The sequence below is a fragment of the Tinamus guttatus genome, unplaced genomic scaffold, assembly GCF_059628265.1.
Source record: "Tinamus guttatus ecotype Peru unplaced genomic scaffold, ASM5962826v1 Tinamus_guttatus_pri_ptg000639l, whole genome shotgun sequence".
Taxonomy (NCBI): domain Eukaryota; kingdom Metazoa; phylum Chordata; class Aves; order Tinamiformes; family Tinamidae; genus Tinamus; species Tinamus guttatus.
In genome coordinates, this window is record NW_028289173.1 from 1,103,397 (window position 1) to 1,125,643 (window position 22,247).

At 33.5% G+C, this 22,247-nt stretch overlaps 1 protein-coding gene across 1 annotated transcript in view; it reads right to left on the reverse strand.

The window, feature by feature from the left end:
* RTTN (rotatin) overlaps positions 1 to 21,708 on the reverse strand; it is a 66,332-nt gene extending 44,624 nt beyond the window's left edge. The window contains exons 1-17 of the mRNA XM_088535655.1: positions 21,647 to 21,708; positions 20,896 to 21,083; positions 20,144 to 20,342; positions 19,605 to 19,694; positions 19,166 to 19,244; positions 18,189 to 18,303; positions 17,467 to 17,617; positions 16,089 to 16,254; positions 13,576 to 13,757; positions 11,154 to 11,269; positions 8,198 to 8,368; positions 6,595 to 6,807; positions 5,293 to 5,405; positions 4,160 to 4,286; positions 2,289 to 2,414; positions 657 to 773; positions 67 to 206 (exon numbers count right to left, since the gene is read on the reverse strand). Coding sequence (XP_088391781.1) covers positions 67 to 206; positions 657 to 773; positions 2,289 to 2,414; positions 4,160 to 4,286; positions 5,293 to 5,405; positions 6,595 to 6,807; positions 8,198 to 8,368; positions 11,154 to 11,269; positions 13,576 to 13,757; positions 16,089 to 16,254; positions 17,467 to 17,617; positions 18,189 to 18,303; positions 19,166 to 19,244; positions 19,605 to 19,694; positions 20,144 to 20,342; positions 20,896 to 21,083; positions 21,647 to 21,677 — 2,324 coding nt within the window. The 5' untranslated portion in view covers positions 21,678 to 21,708. The remainder of the gene's footprint in view (positions 1 to 66; positions 207 to 656; positions 774 to 2,288; positions 2,415 to 4,159; positions 4,287 to 5,292; positions 5,406 to 6,594; positions 6,808 to 8,197; positions 8,369 to 11,153; positions 11,270 to 13,575; positions 13,758 to 16,088; positions 16,255 to 17,466; positions 17,618 to 18,188; positions 18,304 to 19,165; positions 19,245 to 19,604; positions 19,695 to 20,143; positions 20,343 to 20,895; positions 21,084 to 21,646) is intronic.
* Positions 21,709 to 22,247: the final 539 nt, after the last annotated feature.

Here is a 22,247-nt window from a genome sequence, read left to right on the forward strand (position 1 = left end):
AAATACTCAAATCAATATTGGTTAATCTGCTTTTTAAGTCCCCTTGTACTACAGGATGTTACTCACAACTGTTTTTTTGAGAAAAGAAGACGGAGAGCTGCCCGCAGTCTAGTAGCTCTAGGGAGAACACCCTCTCCTTGATCAGAGCTTGTCTCACTCAAAGTGAGGATACAATTACCTAATGTATCTTTTGTATCAGCATAACCCTAAAAAAAAAAAAAAAAAAACTAAATTAAAAAGCTTAATAATGAGTAAACTAGAGGATACAATTCTGTTTTATTTTTGGGAACGTGATTAAGGGGGAATGGAGAAGCATCAAAAATGCAACAACTTTAACAAAACCAGATATTCCTCCGTGAAAATATTTTTTAAAAACTACCTTATTTTAAAAGGAAAAAAATATGATCGAGGAATATTTTAACTGGTGAGCTTTGCCGAGTTTTCCACATATTCCTTCAAAATTTCAAATTCTAATATTATCAGGCTAAAGTTGTTTACCAAACCGAAAGGAGTAACTTTTACTGGCATTAGGACCCATACAAAACATTTCTCCATCTGACAGCTTAATATTTGTTCATCTACTTTCCAGTGCTGCTGTTTACATATCTCACATATCATACATCAAATAGCATATTCATACCGAACAGCAGAGATACCTGTAAAATAGGAATGACGGGATAGAGGGCCTCAATAAACTTGTTCCAAGTCAACACCGTCATTACAAGTCGTCCCTGCAATAGGTACATCAGAATGGACTTGGCAGCAGAGTTCACCTGCTCGGTAACAAAAAAAAATAATAATAAAGATGTGACAGCCTAAGTGTCTAGGTTAGTTTGTCAATACTGAAGTATAAGGTTGTCTTCAAATTTTATACAAACACAGCTCAAAGGGAAAGAATCTATGAACGAAATGTACTCTCACTGAAGAACGTTAATATTTACTGTGACTGACAATTTAAAAGTTGTAGAAAAGCCTGTCAGAGAAGATACTTTTCCTTTTAACAGGACAGACAAATTCTTGGAATTTAAAGCCTCTAAGCTCAAGATACTAATAAAAAAAGTGAAATGCCAGAGTTTCATTGCAAGGTTACAAATCTATAAAATACATGGTTAATTTATCTTCACAGCCTTGGAGAGATGACTTCAGAGAGTGTAATTCCTTTCCAGGTTATACACGCAGCAGTGAGTCTAAGCACATGATGTGCCAATGGTGAAATGTTACCTTTCAAGATGAAATTGTAATATACCATGAGTATTGGAGGGTTTTTTTTAAAAACATTATTTTTAATGTAAGAATATGCTTGAATTTCATTTAGCATATTTTTTTAAACGATAGTTCTTGATATCTTTTTATTCATCTCCAAACCCTAGGTTTTATTTTCCAGAAAGACCAATTAATTTTTCTAAATTAAAAAAATATATATTACAAGTTATACACCTATTAACCTCTCTGTCCTCCAGGAAAAACAAATTATTATATGTACTTTTTTCTTATATTTTTGGGTCGTTTTATTCTCCAATTCCCAGATTTTATTTGCAATATTTCTGGAGCTACAAGAAGATAAAGTCTCAAAACCTGTTTTATAGCCATTACACTTGGAGTTGAACAGTCAAACTCAGCCAGCTATCAAAATTTTTCCAATTTTATGTGAACTTATTTGTAGCTCTATATTGAAAAATGAAAAAATGGCACACAATATAGTATTCTCAATAGTCACCAATGTATGTTGAAAGCGTTCACACGCTAGGAGTTATTGTTGCTATAAAGGTAACAGAGGAAGCTTTCTTGTTTTTAAGAATTATTTCCCCTTGCGTTATGTGGAAAAAGTAAATAAAAGTCTGTCGTTAGATGTTTGGAAAAAAAAAAAAAAAAGGCATTTTATACCATAACTCTCACTCCAGACAAGAATAGTCTTTCAAAATATCATCCTAGCTCATCTTTAACAGTTGGGATTTTTTTTAAAAAAAAAAAAGTGTTTAGGATTATACTCAATTTCTTTGCAATGTCACAAGCATGAAAGATCAAACTGATGTTTAATGATAATTTAACTAGCAGAGATACATCTAAACAGTAGAAAGAGTAAGCATGGGCACAACCTGAATTGTGTGCTACTTTGCCATATGCCCACTTTGGTAAGGCTAAGTATACTACAGGAAATTATAAAATTTAAACCTGCAGCTTATTTTGTTTTCATTTTGCACTTATTACATTGAATAAATAGCATCATGCTACTAAGACCTATTTTGATGCATGCACATCAGCTTACAAATACAGCATAAATACAGTACCTCAGTTTTATTTTCTTGAAGACCAAATGTAGAGATTTCATATAAAACTTTTGGATGAAGAAGAAAGTGTACTCCATGGCAGATTGAAGACACAGGTTTAGCAGCATTATGAATACCTAAACAGTCCTTCAGTGAAAATGAAAGATGGTTAATTTTAAAATTCAAGAATGTCTCCACTACCACAGTTGTTTTATAGGCTGCCAGAGGTTGTCACCCAGTGAAAAGCAACTAAGACTACAATTCTGAAAGCTAAACATTTCGATATTTAAACAAACGCCTTTGTACTTCATTAACTGAAAATTCCATTTGCTATACAGGCTAAGAAACAGAAAATCATTTTGTCTTAATTTTAGAAAATAGCAAATATAAATCAGAAAAAGTTTACATATCATTCATTATTACAACAAAATAACCAAAATCTAATATAAGGAGGTAAATATGCCATACACATCATTTGGTGGAAGTAGTTACCTTTTTTTTTTTTTTTTTGTGGTAGACTAGTTCAGTTAGCTTTTCATATTAGTGAATTGCTTTAAATACAATGTGAAGTTTAGCAGGTGCCCATTATACAAATAAGAATGACAAGTAACACGATATCAAAAAACTATAAGTTTAACCAAGTCTGTAGCTATCCTGAAAAGCTTTGTTCAATCTATTCTAACAAGTATATGCTAGGCTCGATAATTTTCGAAAGGAAGAGGGAATATACTAAATTTAAAGCCAACATTGCAGAGAGGTTTCAAAGCATGTCTGTCTTCTGCTGGATTAAAAGTCTTTATTTCAAGGGCAACTTTGTTAATTTTAGGGGGCTCACTCACACACCAGGCCTTCATTATATTAAATGATACACTCACACTCTCACACACACACACACACAAAAACGCCCTAACACAACAAATTAAGGTGAGGCATATTTAGTTTTCAAGAAGCAAAAATGCCTGTTTAACTGCTGGCCTTGAAACACAGCCTGTATACTTCACCACAAGCAGTAAGGATTCTACAAGCTAAATTAAATCTCACTGATACGCACATATACGAATTCTGATATGAGTTCTTTCAATGGAATTTCATAAATTAAATGATTGCAACTCAGTACGTAAACCAGCTGTTCAAGAAGGAATCTGCTCTCTTACATTCTTCAGTTTTGAAGAGCTAACTTCTGCCTAATGGTAGAGACGGTAATTCTTTTTTTCCACTGATTTAAGCAAATATTACTAACTACCTAAAGAGACTTCATGAATAAGACACTGTCATTACTGTTTAAGAGTACAGTCATACTTTCAGAAAGTTTACATTCTTTACCCCTTGAGCTTTCTTTAAAAAAATAACTCATGAATATAGTTAAAAAGAAAAATACAGACAAAAGTAAGTATAGATCCTGGAGATTTTAAAACTTTAAAATAATAACACAAAAGGATTGACTTGCTCTTAATCGTCTACATAAATATGAAGAAAGAGACATTTTTGTTTCAGATTTTCATACAGTTTAAACAAAACAGAATCCAGATAAAAATATATATTCTGAAATCATCTGTATATTACTGGTATTCTGTTTTGCTTTCCTTCAGTGAACAACCTTGTGGAAAGCAGCCAGATCAAAAAGATTGTGCGCTCATGTTCAATTAAAAATATAAGGAAAGCGAAAAACTGCTAAGAAGAGAATAAAATCAGAGCAACTTTTCAGCAGACAAGCAAAACTGAATAGTTGAATAAAAAATAGTAACAATAACTTAAAAGGTGAGCAAAGCTCAGCACTGTGAAAATCTCAGTATATAGTATGTTAAACAGATTTTTCTCTAAGACAGTCTTAAACTAGTGACACCAGAATATATATCTTTATTTAGCATAAAATAAAAAGCGTTAGTTCTCACCTTAACCACTTCCAAGCAACAGCGATAGGCTTCAGTTTTTATGTTCTGCACAGGATGAGACAACAGATGCAGAAGCACCTTCTGACTCCTAGTCTGGAGCACTGGGTTGGTCTGGTCAGATTTCCAACTAAAAAGGAAATTCACACAATAAGGTTAACCATGATTTGTTTTATGTAAGGTATGAAATTATTTTAAAGTATCCAAAGATGTCTTAAAAATGTTAAATTTCATAATCCTTTGAAAATGTTTTTAAACTCTGATAGAAATTAGGAACCTGATAAACATGCTTACTCATCTGAAAACACCACATTCTATAGAGCTCCAGTAGGCTCTGTAGATCATAGTATACACTTATAAAAATTCTATGCTTTCAGAATGCTTTCCTTGCAGAGGTAACAGTTAAAATTAAAAACAATATAAGTGAATTTCTTGTTTTTCAAAATAGTAATCACAGAATAATTCTAAAGCAGTAGAGAAACAGTAAAACACATTTCTACATTTCATATCTTTAAGACAACTGTTACAGCGCTGTTAAATGTAGTTCCACATTAAGAGTTTTTCAAAAAAAAAAATCACTACAGTATTAAGATTTTATATCTCTAATCAAGCGCTTAGTAGAGATTTTTTCCAGGCATCACAGAGTAACTTAAATTCTCTATCCTAGAGATAGAGAGTATTCAGAAAAGCAAATAACTCATTATTTAATAAATGAGCTGCCATATTGCAGTACACAGCATCTGAATGAAAATAAAGTCCTTTAGGATTTCTGAGTGTAAAATAATCCAGTTATACAAATTCGCCTGAAACAGGAGAATTCATAAAATACTGAATAGAAAGATAAGCCAAAGTTTTAATACATTTTCTCTGTAAACCACATGGTAGCTTCATAAACATAAGCATACGGGGGTAAATCCTTGAAAATGAATAATTGGGTTTTTAAGTACCTGAGATTCAACTTAAAATCCAATCTTCAATAGGATGGTACAAAGCATACCAAGAGATGTTTCAATAGCTAATATTATACATTGCTCAAATATAGAGCATTAAAAAAGTCCAAGACCCTACAACTTGAGAAAGTTTTTCTATAAAGTGTTTTTTAAAAAATTACAGAAGTTTAATAGTAGTTTACTTACATATTGGAGCATATTTGGATGCATTCGTGAAGTAAGGGAAAGTGCTGATGGTAAGGGAGACTGCTTAAGGCCTGATCTGCCAATTCTATTAATTCAAAAAGATTCTTATCCCCCTGAAATACAAAATAAAGGGAAAGGACTATCAGTATTATTAACAACCTTAAAAAGTTCCTGTACCATTTTTCAGAATTATCATATAATACATCTTCTAAATACAGGTTAATTCAGCCCTTCTCAGAAAAGTTATACAGTTAACTTGATTCACTAAGAGATTTAAAATAAATACATTTTAGTACCTGTTCTTGCCATTGCTGAATCCCAAAAAGCTTTTATTAAATGCAATGGGAGTAAAGAGTAGTTGATGTTTCTTGCATGAACACAGTAACAGTAGTCAAAACACTTTTTAAAATGCCCAAGAAGAGTTTTTCTTTGAAGTTTGTTCTTCAAAATTGAAATACATTAAATACATATATATATATTCATTTTTCAGGAGAAGACATAATGCAGAATTTAACTACTTTTAAGAATTCGCTGTTAACACTCAAGAATGAGATTTCGAAATTGAAGCACGTGTCATACTTCTCATTAATAAATGTCTTAAAGCCACCAAATTTAAATGACTTGTTGAACCTCACTGTAAAATATATTTTATGACTAAACTGTTATTTACACTAAGTTTAGAGCTTGCCAGAAAAAAAAAATTAAAAAGCTCAATTCATCTTTTTTAATACTTTACATTGCTGTAGTTTATTCATTTATTATCTTTCCTACAAACAGTAACAATGGATGAAGCATTGCGCACAAGCAGTACTTACCTACGGATTACGTATGTAAGATAATGGAAAAGAATATTTTAAGACAACGATGGAATGCCTTTACTTATAAGACAAAGTATATTGGTTGTCTCCATAATGGATAAGCCCACAGATAATAGTCTCACACATTCTAGAAGAAATTTTACCTAAAGCTAAATTTACCAGGTAGTACGAAATTAAAATATTGAAAATTATTTAATTAGAATACTCTTTTTTCTATAAATATATTGCTCATTTCTTTCCTACTTCTTTGGCTGTAAGAAGTCATATGCACGCTTCCAATCTCCATTTTTTTTTTAAATTTGCATAACATTTTTACTAATGACATGAATTGTATTAAGTGAAAAAGAATATAGAATAACTGCATCTGCTTAGCACAGAATACCTATGGCTCTTCCCTGTAGACTAGTGTTTTCACCAGGGAAAGAAAAAAGTGGGAAAAAGAAATTTGCCTACAGAAAATATGTTGTTTAATAAAATTCCACACCTCCTTATGAGCTTCCATCATAAAGCTACAAGTGCATTCAATTGAATAAGCAGCTTCTGAGGCTTGTTTGTAAATACTGTAGTTTTCTGAACTCATCTGCTCCAAATATGCTACTGCGGACTCATGAACATTTGGATATTCCAAGGAGAAGGGCATGTCCAGAGACAGGAGAAATAAAGCAGCTAGTAAATTCTTCGGTAAAACTTTACTTGCCTTGAAAAAAAAAAAAAAAAAAAGGACTGTCAGAATAAAACAGAAAGAACAACTCTCAAATAAAGTAAAAACAACAGCATTTGCAGCCATTCAACAAAAACAATCACTGCTCTACACAATCACTGCTCTTTATAAATTAGAGAGATACATATATCAAAGGAGTTTTTATATGAAGAAGTGAGAGACCAGTAAATACCAGTTTTGAGTCACACCTGCAGACAATAACAGAAGATGCATCAGATCCAGCCACAACATGAACTACTCAGACTGACTAGGTCAAATTACTATCAAACCACTAGATGGCAGAAAACACACAGATCACAATTATTTCAATACTTTAATCACTAAAAAGCTATCCCAAAATCCCACATAGTAATATACCATACTAAGAATGGTGTTATGTTTGTACCAGTTTTTTTTTTTTTTTTTTTTTTTTTTTTTTACTACAAATGTTCATTCAACTAGAAATTGTGACCTCAAATCCAGTAATTCTTTTTCAATACCTTTCATGCACAGAATTAAAAATTCTACACCAGGTATATAAGAGCACAGCGATCAAAAACATAAAATCTTATTGGATTAGTGTTTCTGTATTTATTTTCACGGACAAGAGATTACTTGCATTAATAATAAAATATTTCATGTTCATAAAAAAAATCCATAACTAAGTGAATCGGAGTAACAGATTGAAAAAAAAAAAATCTGAGAGCTATCCCGTAACACAGTGATGAAAGCATAAAGATAGAGAGTTAGAGATAGAGAGTTTCTTGGGATTTTAAAATGCTTTAGAAGCTTTAAATGTCTTCCCGCATCTTCTCTCCCACAAAAACTTCCAGATCAGATCACATCAGATCCCTGTCTAAACTGAATAGAAAAAACAACCCACAAAATACAACACAGGAGATTTAAAGAACATTAGAATCAAAAAGTAATTAAAGACAATCAAAGAATAGCTAAAGTCACTATAAAATACTAAAATTATTCGCTATGTTCCATCAAATACATTGAGACAGTGATGACTATAAATAGTAAGTCAGTCTAAACAAAGTGCTTACTAGAAACAAGCAGGGGGCAGCACAGCTTTGCAAACCACACACACCTGATTAGAAAAACGCTACAGGAGGAAAAAGAACACTGAATTCTGAAAACCTCACTAAAATAACAAGTATATTAAATAATGCTTGAAATCTGCACCAAACATCTGAAGAATACACTGAAAACTGAAGATAGGGCAAAGTTGCCTTCTATGGTCAAACCACAGCCAGTGTAAGTCAGGCGAACTTCGCTATCCACAAAGTATTCTCCCAGCAATAATCATTGCAAAAGGTACCTCTTAAAATACAAAAAAAACCCAAGACATAATCACTTCTAAAATTAGTGATGACCTCACCTTTTCTACAGGCAGAAGCATCTGCAGCAGCCTAACAGTGAAAAGGGAGATGCTGATAAATGCCATTCTATGATGCACCAGTATCATCTCGGGCTGCTCTGCACTAATATTGCTTTTGTGATAGGATATAGTTTCTCCAAGCAAATCAAACACAACAAGCAACTTGTCCTTCTGAAAATGGAATCAAAGATACAATCATTAGAAATAATTGCCACAATATTATTATAGTATCTTGAAATGCTTATACAGTTTCTGTACTATCTTTAACACAATTATACAAACTAATTCAAAAATGCAGAAATAATACATAATACATGGAGTTTCATTTATCATCTAAACAGAAGTTTGCATTACAGCTGTGGACTTGATTGCATTTTCACTTGTAGTTCTGAATACATTATTCTGTAATTACTCCTTAACTTGTTGCTCCCCCCTTCCCTTTTGTAATTTCCTCCTGTCTGTTTTTGAACTTTCAACATTTGATGTGGTGTATAAAAAAGTATTTTGAAGTTCACGTTTAAGATAGAAATCTTATGATCTAATTGGAATGTGCTAGTTAATCATGAAAAAGTAAGTTTACACATTCACATAAGTTTTGAAAACATCTGATGCTATTATTAGATTATTTCTAATAAAGGCACATTTTTTTTAAAAAAATAGATCATATAAAAATCTGCAATAGAATCTCTAGCATTTGGAGAGATCAAAAAAATCATCAGGAGAGAGCAACATGATTTTCTAGAATTTGGTCACCTGAAAAAAGCTAAGTGTGTATTTAAGGACACCTAACTCTGCCTTAGTTTTGACTGATCAAGCAGGCATATAAGAGATTTAGTTTAGTAATTCTGTAAATGCATTAAGATCTATAGCCTGACTCAACATGGTAGAAGTTGAAAAAAATGACAGGAAGCAACTGACTAAATTCAGTTAAGTCTTATAAAGTAATTATCATCAAAAATTATTTCACAGCAAGATGAACAGGTTGCAAGCTCATTTTAATAGCTCAAAAAAATAGATTTCTTCCTGCCCTACTAACAGAGCTGGCAGAGGCAAGTGGTGCCTCAGCTTCAAGACTCCAGGAATCTCAAATCAGCAGCTGAATCAAGCAGATTATTCTTCTGTAAAGGATGTCTGTCTCAAAGCAAATTATACAAAAATTCGAGAGGCTGTGGCTCTACAGATTCAAATTTTTTGATAGTGCAAAAATCAAACCATACTTAAATACACTTTGAAAAATAAGAAAGCAATAAAAATTTTACATAGGGATGATAATGAAAAAGCAAAATATATATATTTACAATTAAACATATTTTTGAAAGGAATTTCCAGTATATATATTTCTCTAAGATACTCTTTTTCACAGATTTTTTTAAAAGTAGATTTCAAACAAATAGCATCAGAGAATGAAACTATGCAAGAAATAATTTGAAGTTTCCTAGACAAGTGAGACTTTGCCTCTTTCCCTTGGAACTAATACAAAACAAAGAAAAAGCATGTTTTTAAGCACTGAGGAATAACAACTCTGATATATATATATATATATAATTTGATGTAGCAATAAATACCATAATATAAGCTTAGTAGTTGTTTCCTCAAGTTATCTGCTACCTATCTGAACACCAGAAAAGATAGAGATGTTTTTGATCTCCTGCATGGTCAACTGATTTTTGTAAAGCTAAATTTTAACTTTATTTATTGGCCCTGGACAGTCCAGATGTTTCAGATAGATGCATACTCAGAGCCTTGATGGACAGTGAAGCTTATATCTAGAAAGTAATCATTTTACTAGTGTAGCACATATTTCTGCTAGCAAAATAAAGTTACAGCATCAAGGTTTTATACACATAAATATACATATAGACATATGAACACACACATCCATATACCGAAATTCTATTTAACTTGATGGCAAAGTTATATCTGCTAGTAACATGATTTTTTTAGATCATGATTTTTCTTCTAAGAACTTTCACAAGTAATGTGTGTGTGTATAATACCACTCATAGCTTCTACAGTACTTTGACAGGTTTGAATGCATAAGTTGTTCTCCTGCATGACAACGTTCTTTGTTCAGTCAATATATTTTTTCAGGTAGTTCAACAACTAAACAAAAAAATTAAATACTAAAATTTTTAGTTCAAACATTCAGAATGGTGCTTTCAGGTGTCTTCAATTGATGTTGATCAATTGTAACAGATTTTGACAAATGAGTGTGAGTATACTAAAGCAAAGTAAAAAGTCCACATCCAGTGCTAGGTCCTTCTAATAAGATATACCATCTGCAGCAGATAGGGTAGGAAAGTCTACAAAATTATTAGTCAATTAATAACAAAGATTGTAAAAACTGGTTCATATTCTGTGGTATTTTCACGCTACCTTACAAGTCATGTTCATTCAAGATAAAAATCGACTGAGATTTTTTTACACAATTTTCAATATCTAGAATTCTAATATCTACATAGACATATCGTACTAGCTAATGTTTCAGTTACACACACATAGAAGCAAGTCATACATTGCTATTCTACCTGGTAATTACTTGATATTGTATAAAAACTTCATAAGTTAAATAAAGTAATAATATAAATAAATCAGAGTCTTCATATAAAACAAACTGTTCATCTAATATTTGTAGTCAGTGCTTTTCCCCCACTCTGAGGTCCCTTCCCTTATCATAATGGCTTCCCTTCTCTTAACATAATGGCCTTTTACTCCCTGGCAAAAAAACACAATGACTTATTTTGTTGAGATGAAATTTCAGTGTGCTCTAATACAAGATTTCATTTTAAAATACACAGAACGTGGCAGTAGTAAAATTAATACTAAGCTATTTAAGATCTGAAAAGGGTAGCTCAGCAGAAGATTATATGTGTATATGAACTACTGCAAGAAAATGTCAGAAGCTTATAAAAGCAGACTGTTAAACATAGCTGATCAAAGCCTAAAGAAATCTTACCAGTTCCAACCCAAAAAGGCTATCATCTTCCCAAACATCTTCAGAAATAGCATCACCAGTAAGGTACATGTCTTCAACAAGTAGTTCAAGAACTTCCATTGTCACTCTCCTACTGCCTAGGAACGCAAATGAGGAGACAGAAAAATTCAAATACACAAAAAATTCAATAGTCATTTTAAACATGGCATTATTCCATATGTGGAATTCTGAGATTTTAATTTTCCTGTATGCTTCTTCCAATTTAGTTGATGCTAATTGCATGAAAAGTGAGTCATCGAAACTAACAACTTAGCCAATGTAACAGAAGAGACTAAAGCAGTCATTAATTGAGAGGAGCCTGTAGCTGCTTACATTCTGTCATAAAAGACTATCATCAAGAGAAACAAGGGAAAACAAAACTGATCTGGAAATGAAATATTTAAGATAAGATACAAACGATCTTGAAAAATGGAAAAAACTTGTAGTTTAAGTGTGCAGATTCAAGTGGCAAGCTACAGAAGTGTATGAAGTATCTTACTGCCCTGATGAGGGATTATAACCATAGAGTTAGATAAACACATAAACAGAAAAGCTACTGGTGAAATTCTGTCCTGTTTTGCCTCAAAATGAAACACGTCACTAAAACTGATCACATTCTACAAGGATGCATGTTTCCATTGTTTCAGCAAATGAAAATGCAACTGCATTTCAAAGAAATTAGATCAAAACGAACTTCTTACATGAACTTTCCCACTGAAGTTCTCCAGCACATCATTAAACTTACAAACAACAAAAACATATCCAATAAACTGAAAAGGCAAGCACATTTTTCCATTTATCAATAGAATAACAGACAGGTCACACTAATTTTGTTAAAAATGGGCAATTGTCTGTAATCCTTCTATCCATTTGAAAAATGTTTTATTTAGCAAGGTATTAGCAAGAGGCAAGCAGATAATATGCAGAAATTATCTGATTATTACTCTGTTGTTTACAAGAGTAAAATTAATCGGAATATAAAAAGACATAAAAAAATCTTTTTAACGGATGCATAGGAATGGATGGATAGACAGATATCTCTGTCAAACTTTGATGATCAGATACAGTTCTGATAATTGATAACAATCATGCCTAATGTATGCTTGGCATCACTTGGCTTGTCTTTACACATAAGAAATTCAGCTATTCATTTTATAAAAATGTTATTGAATAACATTCAAAAATCAACCAAAAGATCTTGAAAAATCTAAAACTAAGATCTGAGCAAAGAATAAAATTCTTCCTAAAATATGAAGATTTAGCAAATAGATGCTCAGATACTACAAGTGTTGGAAACAAAATACCTGGGAATCTATAAAAAATATTTTCTATCATAAAAAAAGGAGAAACTGCCAGAAGTCAAGAGAATGTTTTGAATACAGTGATATTCAAATATTGCTATTTTTAAAGGAAAACAAAAGTTTTTATTTTGTGAGCTTTTTGTATTTACAGACAAAGAAAAAGAAGAAAATATGCATTACTTTGCAGAGGGAGAAAGCTTAATATTGATTTTACAGTCATATATTTAAAGGAGTATTTTGTGGCACAAAAATGTCATCATGAGTTAAACAGGCCTAAAACAGCACTACATAACAGTACATTTCACTTATTCTATAAATTCAAATCCTAAACCCATTCAGAAACTGGTGATAGGCATTGTCTGGTCATAGATAGATATTTTCAACTCCTACATTTAATAAACTTTTGTCAGTATCAAATTTGAATGACACTGTTTTACAATTAAATTCTATTTTTAAAAGTCTACGATGAAAAAGACTAAATATTCAAAAGGTTTGGCAATTCAGAACTTTCCTAAGTTTAACTAAAAATCATTACTGATATTAAGAGTAATGGTAGCATTACTTATAAAATTTAGTAATTAACACACATGTATGGTTTATTACTGAATACAAAAGAAGAAAAATAATAAAAATTCTTTAAAAGATTATTTCCTGCACAAAGGAAAATAATATGCCTAAAGAGATTTAAAAAGAGAGTTCAACAAAACACATTTTATTTTAGCATTGATTTTTTTCCCCTCAAGTGAGGGGAAAACTCACGTTTCCCCTTATTCTGCCAAGCAATTTTTCCCGTACAACCACTTCCTACTTCCTACCACTGCTCCCCAGTCACTAGTAAAAAGCAGTCACAATTTTTGCAACACATTCAGAAATGACCAGAAGAATCTACCTTGAAGATCTAAACAAAACCTCTAGACTAGAACTACTCTAATTTGTTAATATGCTTTGGTAATCATACATATCTGGTCATTTGACGTATTCACTTCATCATACTAACTTCCTAGGCAGTTCACACAAAAGTTTGCTTAAGAAAAAGTATCAAGCTCCCCAAATTAATGTGAACGAGATACATAAGTAACATATTTCATTCCAAACTTTCGCACCTGTTCTTAGAAGAGGTATAGAACTTTCCAGGACCAAAACACAGAACTGCGGAAGGCTAAACTGTTTCATCTGTAATTCCAAAATATCCTCATTTTCAAGATCTGGTACGTCAATATTTCCAACATCAAACGGGGAGTGCAGAGACAGCCTTGAGTTTGCATTTCCTTGAGTACTGTTTCCACTAAAAAAAAAAAAAAAAGATAATTTTTTAAGGATAATTTTTTTTCTTTTTCCAAAGAAGAAAATCCAAAGATGTTAACCAAATGACACCAAGTGTTTTAACATCTCCCTTCCTTCCAGGGTTTCTCTACTCTCCTGCAAAGTTGCAGAGGAAAGATTGTGCTTGTTTTTAAAATTGCAGAGTTGGTAACGTGTCAAGTGAATGCCTAGTGTTTTGGTAGTAGTCTTCAAATATGAACTTAGAAACGTGGACTGGAAGAATTCATACATAGCAGGGAGATGCAGTATTGCAAGAGAAAAAAAAATTGTTTGACACTTTTTCAATGTCCAAAATATACAATTGCTTAAAGCAAGGCCACTTAATAAATCAATCAAATTTCACTTGTACAATACCTGGTGTATTAAAATCATTCTATTTCTGCAGCTGCCTACATAATCCTTGGGAGGAAAACAAAAAAAAGAGTCTTATATCCAAGTCTGTAGGACTTTTGATTTGCTGTATAAGAAAATTTTCTCCCCTGCCAAAAGGTTTAATTGAGCAACCTGAAGAAACAGAATTGTGGTATGATAGTATTACATCATACTGTCTTTACCTAAAAGACGGTTAAACCCCAGCAATTAAGAGTTTAAAAGATAAAGGATTATATGAAGATGATGCAAGAATATAGGCAAAAAAATGATAAGTTCACCAGTAAGTAAGTTCTGATTGCACTTACCAGAAGTTAAAGAAGAGGGCTCACCATTAATCATAAAACAATTCAGAATTCGGAAGGAGAAAGTTAAATTTCCAGGCAGAATTTGAAGCAGACAAAAAGAAATTGAGAAATGATGTAAAGAATCAAGACAAGGGAAAAAAAATTATGGCAGTAAATAATTCATATCACAATTATGAAGAGTAGAAAAAGGCAGATTCACTAAAAGGAGCTCTTTAATACTAAAATCAGAGATCTTAAATCAGCATTACAGACATTGTTTATTCCTTCCTTTATATTTTCCACTTAATGTGATGTTTTTCTTCATACTGTGACTAGCTAGGTTATATTGCATCTTGGTCAGAAATGAGTGAGTGGAGAGCAGGTATACTGCCCCACAGGATGTAGAAAAATGCAAAGGTATATTCATGAAGAAATAGCTAATAATATGGCCTTATACTTCCAAGAAATTATCACTTCCTGTTCCATAGATGTCACATTACAGAGTAGGCGCTGGTCAGGAAAGTAAGTTACCTGTGTTGACATTCTTACCACAAAAACTGTCCGGCCAGCCCTATTTCTTGAGCAATATTCACCAATTACTATTAAATTGTGAACGTTCAGCTTGAGAAAACAGTCAGGTTCAACAGTGTATAAAGCCTGGAGTTCATGTATAGTGCATATGAATAGATAATAAAGAACGAATATATTAAAGATGGATAAAAATAACCTTTTAATATAGTGACTGTCAAGATGCATTTATGCATTTACAGTTGAAAAGGTGAACTATTCTCATCTAAAATATCAGTCTACTCGAACAGTTCAAGTGTTACTGGATTATTAAGCCAAAATGCCATAAAGACTCAAAAACTACCAAGTAGCACTCAATAATGATATTTGGAACTTTTAAAGTTCCTTCAAAAGAGCCAATAGAGACTATTGCTCCAGAGATGGTGACTCTGGAGTAACAGTTAAGACTATTTTGCCAAGATAAGTAAAATGCACACACATCCATTAACCTTAATATTTTGACGATATGCAAATAATTTGTAATTTCACACTGAGGTTGCATGTTTAGGTGTGTACAAGTCAAATTTGTTTTAAGAATTTACGCCAGATTCTAAAGAATGTAACGTAAATGTTTAAGAGACACAATAATTTTGACTATGCCGTATAGCAATCTATGAAATACTCATTCTACTTTTGAGAGTGGTTTTTTTTTTTTTTTTTTTGACAGAGCTGCTGAAGAAAAGGAAAAAAAAACATGACTTCAATATTCATTAAGGCAATAATCTCAATAAATCTATGTCCATGTATTACAAATGTATGCAAAACCAGCACAACACCAACTGGTATACTGAGTTTTTTTTTTTTTAAAAAAAGTTTATTAGGTACAGAATAACGTAGGTAAAACTGATCTTATATATTCCTACTACTATTTAAAGAACTAACTGCCTTTATGTAATTCTTTGTGCCACTTATTAGCTTACTAGAATTTAAACCACATACATGGAAAGCAGTGAAGACACTCACACATGGAAAGCACCGAAGACACTCCCACAAACCAGAGTGGAGTAGATGACATAATTCTACAGCAATCACCTTAATTAAAACACAAAATTATTTCCTATTTTACTCACCTGGAAGAAGCTGCATCCCAGTCTTGACCGTCTCCTCGAGGCCGCTGAACTGTCCGCCCAATAACAGATGGCCGAGGGCTACTACTTCCAGGAGACAGATTCTGGGAATGAGGAGGACCTCTTGCTTCTTGACAGTAAGATATAGATGAATTCTGGGAAGCTGTGCCTTGAAGTAACATAAATAAAACTAACATTTCTAAACTAACATATTTCAAAACTAACATATAATCCATTACCAGAATCCATAATTCTGAAAGATACTAGGTAGTGAAGTAGTAGTAAAAGTAATTAAGGTAGGATATGGCAAATACCAAGTAAATACTAGCAGCCTAAGACAACGTATTACTCACAAGTAGCAGAGTTGGGAGACTCAGTTACCATGCAAACACTGAAATTTAGAATTAAGTCATAATTCTAACTTTTTTTAAAAAACAAATCTTACTAGAATAATTTCTGATATATTGTATTAATTCTGCTTTAATGTCTTACAATCACACAGTGGAAGAAAACAACGCTGAGTTACGTAAGATTCAGTTGAATGTTTCACTAGCTCTGGTCAACTGTTTGAAGTTAAGCATAAACAAACCAAATTCAAAAAAGCCTCATACTCTATCAGAGTAAAAATATTAAAACATATCAAAAGAGAGACAATGTGAGGAAGATTTACTTTATAAGTGACCAAAACACAAACATACATAGTGTTATTGGATTTGCTCATATTATAATCGAATTAGCAAAGAAACAGCCAATAGAATTTATTGAGATTAAGACACTAAGCATAATGACAATCTTCTGAAGAGAACCAGACTACCAATTTAGAGAAACATAAAGTTGATTAAATTCAGCTGACAATACGGAAACAAGAAAATCATTACAACTAATCTACATTATTAAATCTACAAAATTTAAGCATTAAGAACATTGTGAAACAGACATAATGACTGCAATATCTGAAACAATGATTAAACTACGTTCAGCTATTAGAATAGAGGAAGAGTTAGCATGGCTCATCCAGTTCACAAATACCTTGTCAAGCACTAACAGCTTGAAACTTTTTTTTAGATGCAGTAGCTACCCACTTTTGCTTTAGAGACTTTTAAATTTAGTTAAAAATTCATCTGACATACAAATAATTGGACACAGGGAAAAGCAGATGCATAAAGAATCACTGGAAATGATCCAAATGAATATTTAAAGTCATCCAAGTACCTCAAAACTACTTACTAATATGAAGAGCACCCATAGGCTAGTACTGAACACTATTATGGAGCAAAAATTACACAAGTGTCCACTCATAATAAAGTGTTTTTAAATAAAATTATAGATAATCTTATTTATAGTAAAAAATATATTTTTTAAAGTGTTTTTAAAAACCCACCTTGCTCACTGGAGAAGAAATTCGGATCTCTGTGAAAATTAAGTCTGTATCTTAAGAAGAGGCATAGCTGTTGCATGCATGACACAGCCTGCAAAGCTAGGCGATGTCTTCCATCTCCTCCAAAAGCTAACTTGAGCAGAGACAAAAGGCTCTGCAAATACAAAACCATTCACATTGATGGATGAAAACTAATACACCTTAATGAACTATCACCGCAAAAAAAAAAAAAAAAAAAACTTGATCTATATATAGTTTAAGTGTTTCTAAGTGTTTAAAATTCACTTCAAAAATAAATATGTTTAATTACTGTTTTCTTACTAAATGCAAGGCTATCAGTCCTAGGGAAGCTGAGTTCCGTACTACTATAATGAAGTTTCTCTGCTAATATATTTTCATACTTTTATCATAAGAGTCTATTAGAGAATGCACAGAGACTATGACATCAAAATGGATTTTCTTATCCAGAAGAAATGAAGTATTACTTCACAACACATTTGGTTGCCAATTAGCAATATAAATCATGACAATCAAATAATTTTCAGAATACAACATCTAGCGAACTTTCTTTTTGCTGCACACCTACAGTTTATACTAACTTAAAGAGACTTTTCTTTAGTTGCTGATGGTAGTAAATAGAAACAAACTGTATCATTGTATCAATTTTAACTTGGCACAAGTTATGCCAAGAACAACAAGAAACTAATCTTGACGGTAAATCTCACCTGTACAATATTTGGTCTTTGAAGGAAGATCTCAGCAGGAAAATCTTGCATAATGACATCCTGGAGAAGCTCACATGTATTCCAAACTAAACTGTGGTTGTTACTTCTCAGAGAGCTAAATGCAGTTCATATTTAAATATGCAAAGAAAACATTTATCATCAGCTTGGACAAGTTTTTGCAAGAAAATTATAATTACAGCACTGAATATCCCAGCAATGCTGTAATGCTACCACTATGCCATTTTCAAACTTGAGTTACACCTTAGCTATAGTAATTCCACATATAAGAAAGAACAAACTCAATTTCACCTCTCATCAAACCAAATATAAAATTAAGTTCCTAGAAGAGAAACAACTTGATTCATTTTGAATTTGAAATTATGATAACAAAAGTCAGAAATTCCATGGAAGCTAGTCATAGAAAAGCTCCATACAGTAAAGAATCCAGTGCTTACCAGTAAGAAAGCTTTTCTTTAGCAAGGTTCCCATAAAACTTACTCAAATTGCATTACGCAGGAAGTTACAAAAAGAAAGAAATTTAGTCCCTATTCACTAAAGCGTTATCTTAGTATGGAATCATTAAAATTAAAATATGTTCCACTTCAAGGTTGTTTTTATTTCACTGACATAAACTAGTAGGAAAAAAAAATCAGTTTAGAAAGAAGATCTATGAATGTCTCTTATGTCTATGACCCAGATGGACAAATTTAAAAGAATCAAGCATCATGAATCAAAAGTGTGCTTTGAATTAGACATCAAGCATGAAGACAGACATTAACAGGAGATTGCCTTGTTACGACTCATTGTTTATCTGCTCTGCCAAAATTCAGTGCAGCTTTTATAACAAGCTATCAAAAAACAACTCATTAATTATTTGTAAGAAGAGTCTAATGATGTATGAGAACAGGAAGTTTGAACCACTAGAATCAAAGAAAAAAAAAGAATTCAACTGAACGATAATGTTTCTTTTATTGTACCTTTCATTTGATGAAAGAACATGTCTATCTGTTGAAGTAAGAGTTAGCCAAGGAAATGTAGAAAACTTCAGGCATTTTACTGTTTAAAAAAAAAAAAAAAGGCAAATATTTGGAATATACTTTATAAGGCTATTACACGTGGCATTTCTAGATCTTCTGAAAAGCATTTACATTTTAAACTATATTAAAATGTTATAGCATTACTGTAGCAGAATTTATTTATTTTACTATGGTTATGTAAGCTATTCAGTAGAAAAAAAGTCAGAAAGATTCATTATGATAAATACCATTTTATAAGCAGTATAGTTGAAGTTTCTGCGATACTAGAATTCATAGAATAACAACATGAAAAAGAACAACCATTGTATCTGTAATGAAATCCAATCTAAATTACACCTCTAAAAACTTTAACACATTTGTATTTCATAATTACACACACCAATTGTTCTTTTGGGAGAGATTTCTAACTGCTGCGTGTGACTTCCATCTTGACAAAAGTATCCAGTGAATAATTCCTCTTGAGGTAGAGCTAAAATAAATAAAAGGTAAGTTTTAAAATGTACACTAAAAAAAAAAAGAAATGCAAAACTGTCTTTAAAGTGTTTGAACTGCTTCCCTTTAGCCCTTCAGTTTTAACTTACTAATGAAACTGATTTAATATAGTCTCAGATGGTCAAGAATCCAGGGTGAAAATAACTGTGTTTTTATAATCACATTCTGCAATTATGTTTTTTCCATTTCCCCATACTGCCTTACAAACTGTTCCTTGTGCTGAAGATTCCAATAAAGTAGTGGCTACAAGCTGCTAAGCTACTTTCAGGTTAATACTCTTTCTAACAGAATCCATTTATTATACACTTCATTAAATTACAAAAATATATTTGCCTATTATGCCTGAAAAAAAAAAGAAAAACAGCTTTTTATAACCTAGCTTTTCGTTTACTTTTTTTCATCTTAAATAAGCGACACCTGATTTACCTGACTGATCTACCAAAGGCTGAGGCTGAGTTTGATTACACGCTGACAGATAACTAGAAGGAATTCCAGAAGGAAGCAAAAACAGCCCATCCACAATCCCATCAATTATGGCCTGTAAGTTTGGTTCCACGTTGGGGCGAAGCTGCGAGAAAAATTCCACTGCACCAATTCCAATCATTTGCTGGGCAGCAGATGGATGCTACATTAGGGGGGAAAAAAACAAACAAACAAACAAACAAACAAACAAAAAATGAGAAGTTATCTAGAAGAGATTCACAGTTTCTAAATCAAAGGTTGGGAAAAAAAAAAAAAAAAAAAAGAGGCATTATTGATATTAGAAGCCAAATCTGACTTCAGTATTCTGTAAAACTGTTCATCCCTATCAAAGGTAGAATTACTTTCTTTCCTCCTCTGCATACTTGTTGTTTATTATTAAAAATTAAAAAATGTAATAATTTGAGATCTCTGATATTTCTGCAAAATGTTCTCAACTATTCTAAAATATATTTTATCATCGTTTCAATCTTTCTATTTCAGGAACACAGCAAATGCCTACCTGCAAATTGTGCCCATAGAGGACGTCAAACACTAAGTTATCACACACACAGTCAACTGCTATAACTGTTTTCCCTTCCATTTACACAGTAAAACCTTATTAAAAGTGTTGCAAAATAGAATATTCCCCAACTTTGCTTAGATTTAGCATTCTAAAGGTATATGCTTTAGATAAAAGTAGATGTTTCACATCATACCTTAATCAAATTGTTCATGAAATTTAGAATTTCCTCCTTCATTGGTACCACTGGAAAATTGAACCACTCCAAAAGATTAAGGAAAAGCAGCTTTTCATGGACGAGATCAGCATATGAAATCAAGTTATGATCTAGTTTAAACAGTATATTCTTCAGAGATCGCTCTCTTATCTCTGCCAGCTCATGACCTGTTCCCAAAAAGGCATATATATAAAAAACAATTATCTCAGGTAACTGGTTTCATATTTAGACAAAAAGAATACTGTCACAGACTTGTGAAAAGCTCACACTTGTGAACGTTGTGCTTACTAGGAATACAATGATTATTGTGTTCCTCAGCACTAAGCTAGTTGAGCATAAAAGGAAGAATACATTTACAGAATACAGATATAAAAAGGTTACAAATACAAAACAAGAGGACCTCACAAGAGGACACCACACTGGAAGGACTCCAGCACCTTCCAGGGAATCACCACCGGATACTTGTCACGCACTGTCCCTCGCAGATCTGACATAGGCTACAGCAAAAAAAGTAGAGCCGGGCGAGTTGGACCCCCCCTACCGCGCCCCGGAGCAGGGGAGTCATTCCCCCTTCCCGTGTAGGGAAACATCGCTTCTTGGGAGAGCGGGACGCGCAGCGGGGGGCCCCGCGGAGGATGACAGGGAGCCGCAAACAAACTCCCTCGTGCAGGTGCACGGCGGGGACAGAGGTCGAGGTAATGGCAGCGGGGGGCCGTGGTGGGGCCGTTACCGAGCTTCCTGACGAGGGCAGAGAGCTCCATGGCGCCGCTCCCCGCTGGAATTCAACCGCCGCGCCGCCAACGGCCGCCGCCGGGCCGCGGCGCACGCTGGGAAACGTAGTCCCGGCCCGTACACGCCGCCGCCGCCTCGTCTGCGCGCTGGGCGCAAAGCATCCCGGGAGCTCTCTTCCTCCCCGCCCCCGGAAGTGGCGTAGCGCGGCGGGCTGCGGCGGGAACGGGCGGGACTACAACTCCCGGCGTGCCCCGCGCCGCGCCCGGCCGCCACCGCCTGGGGTGGCCCCAGGGCCGAAGCCGCGGAGGCCCCGGCGCCTCGCGCCCCCCCGCGGCCGCCTCGTCCTGCGGCCGCGTTCAACGGGGCGGTTTTTCCCCAGTATTTGCCAAACAGAAGGGATGAGTTTGGAAAACGGTGCTGCTGGAGGGGATTTTGCGTCGTCCTCGTGTAAAGAACTGCTGTCTTTCCTTTTTTTCTTTTTATCCTCCAGGTTTTCTTGGCAGTAAGACTGATCCCCTCCGCCCGCAAGAGACTCCACATAGGGAGTCTGAATCAGTTATATGAGCAACTTAGAAGTTACACAACTTCAAACATCTACA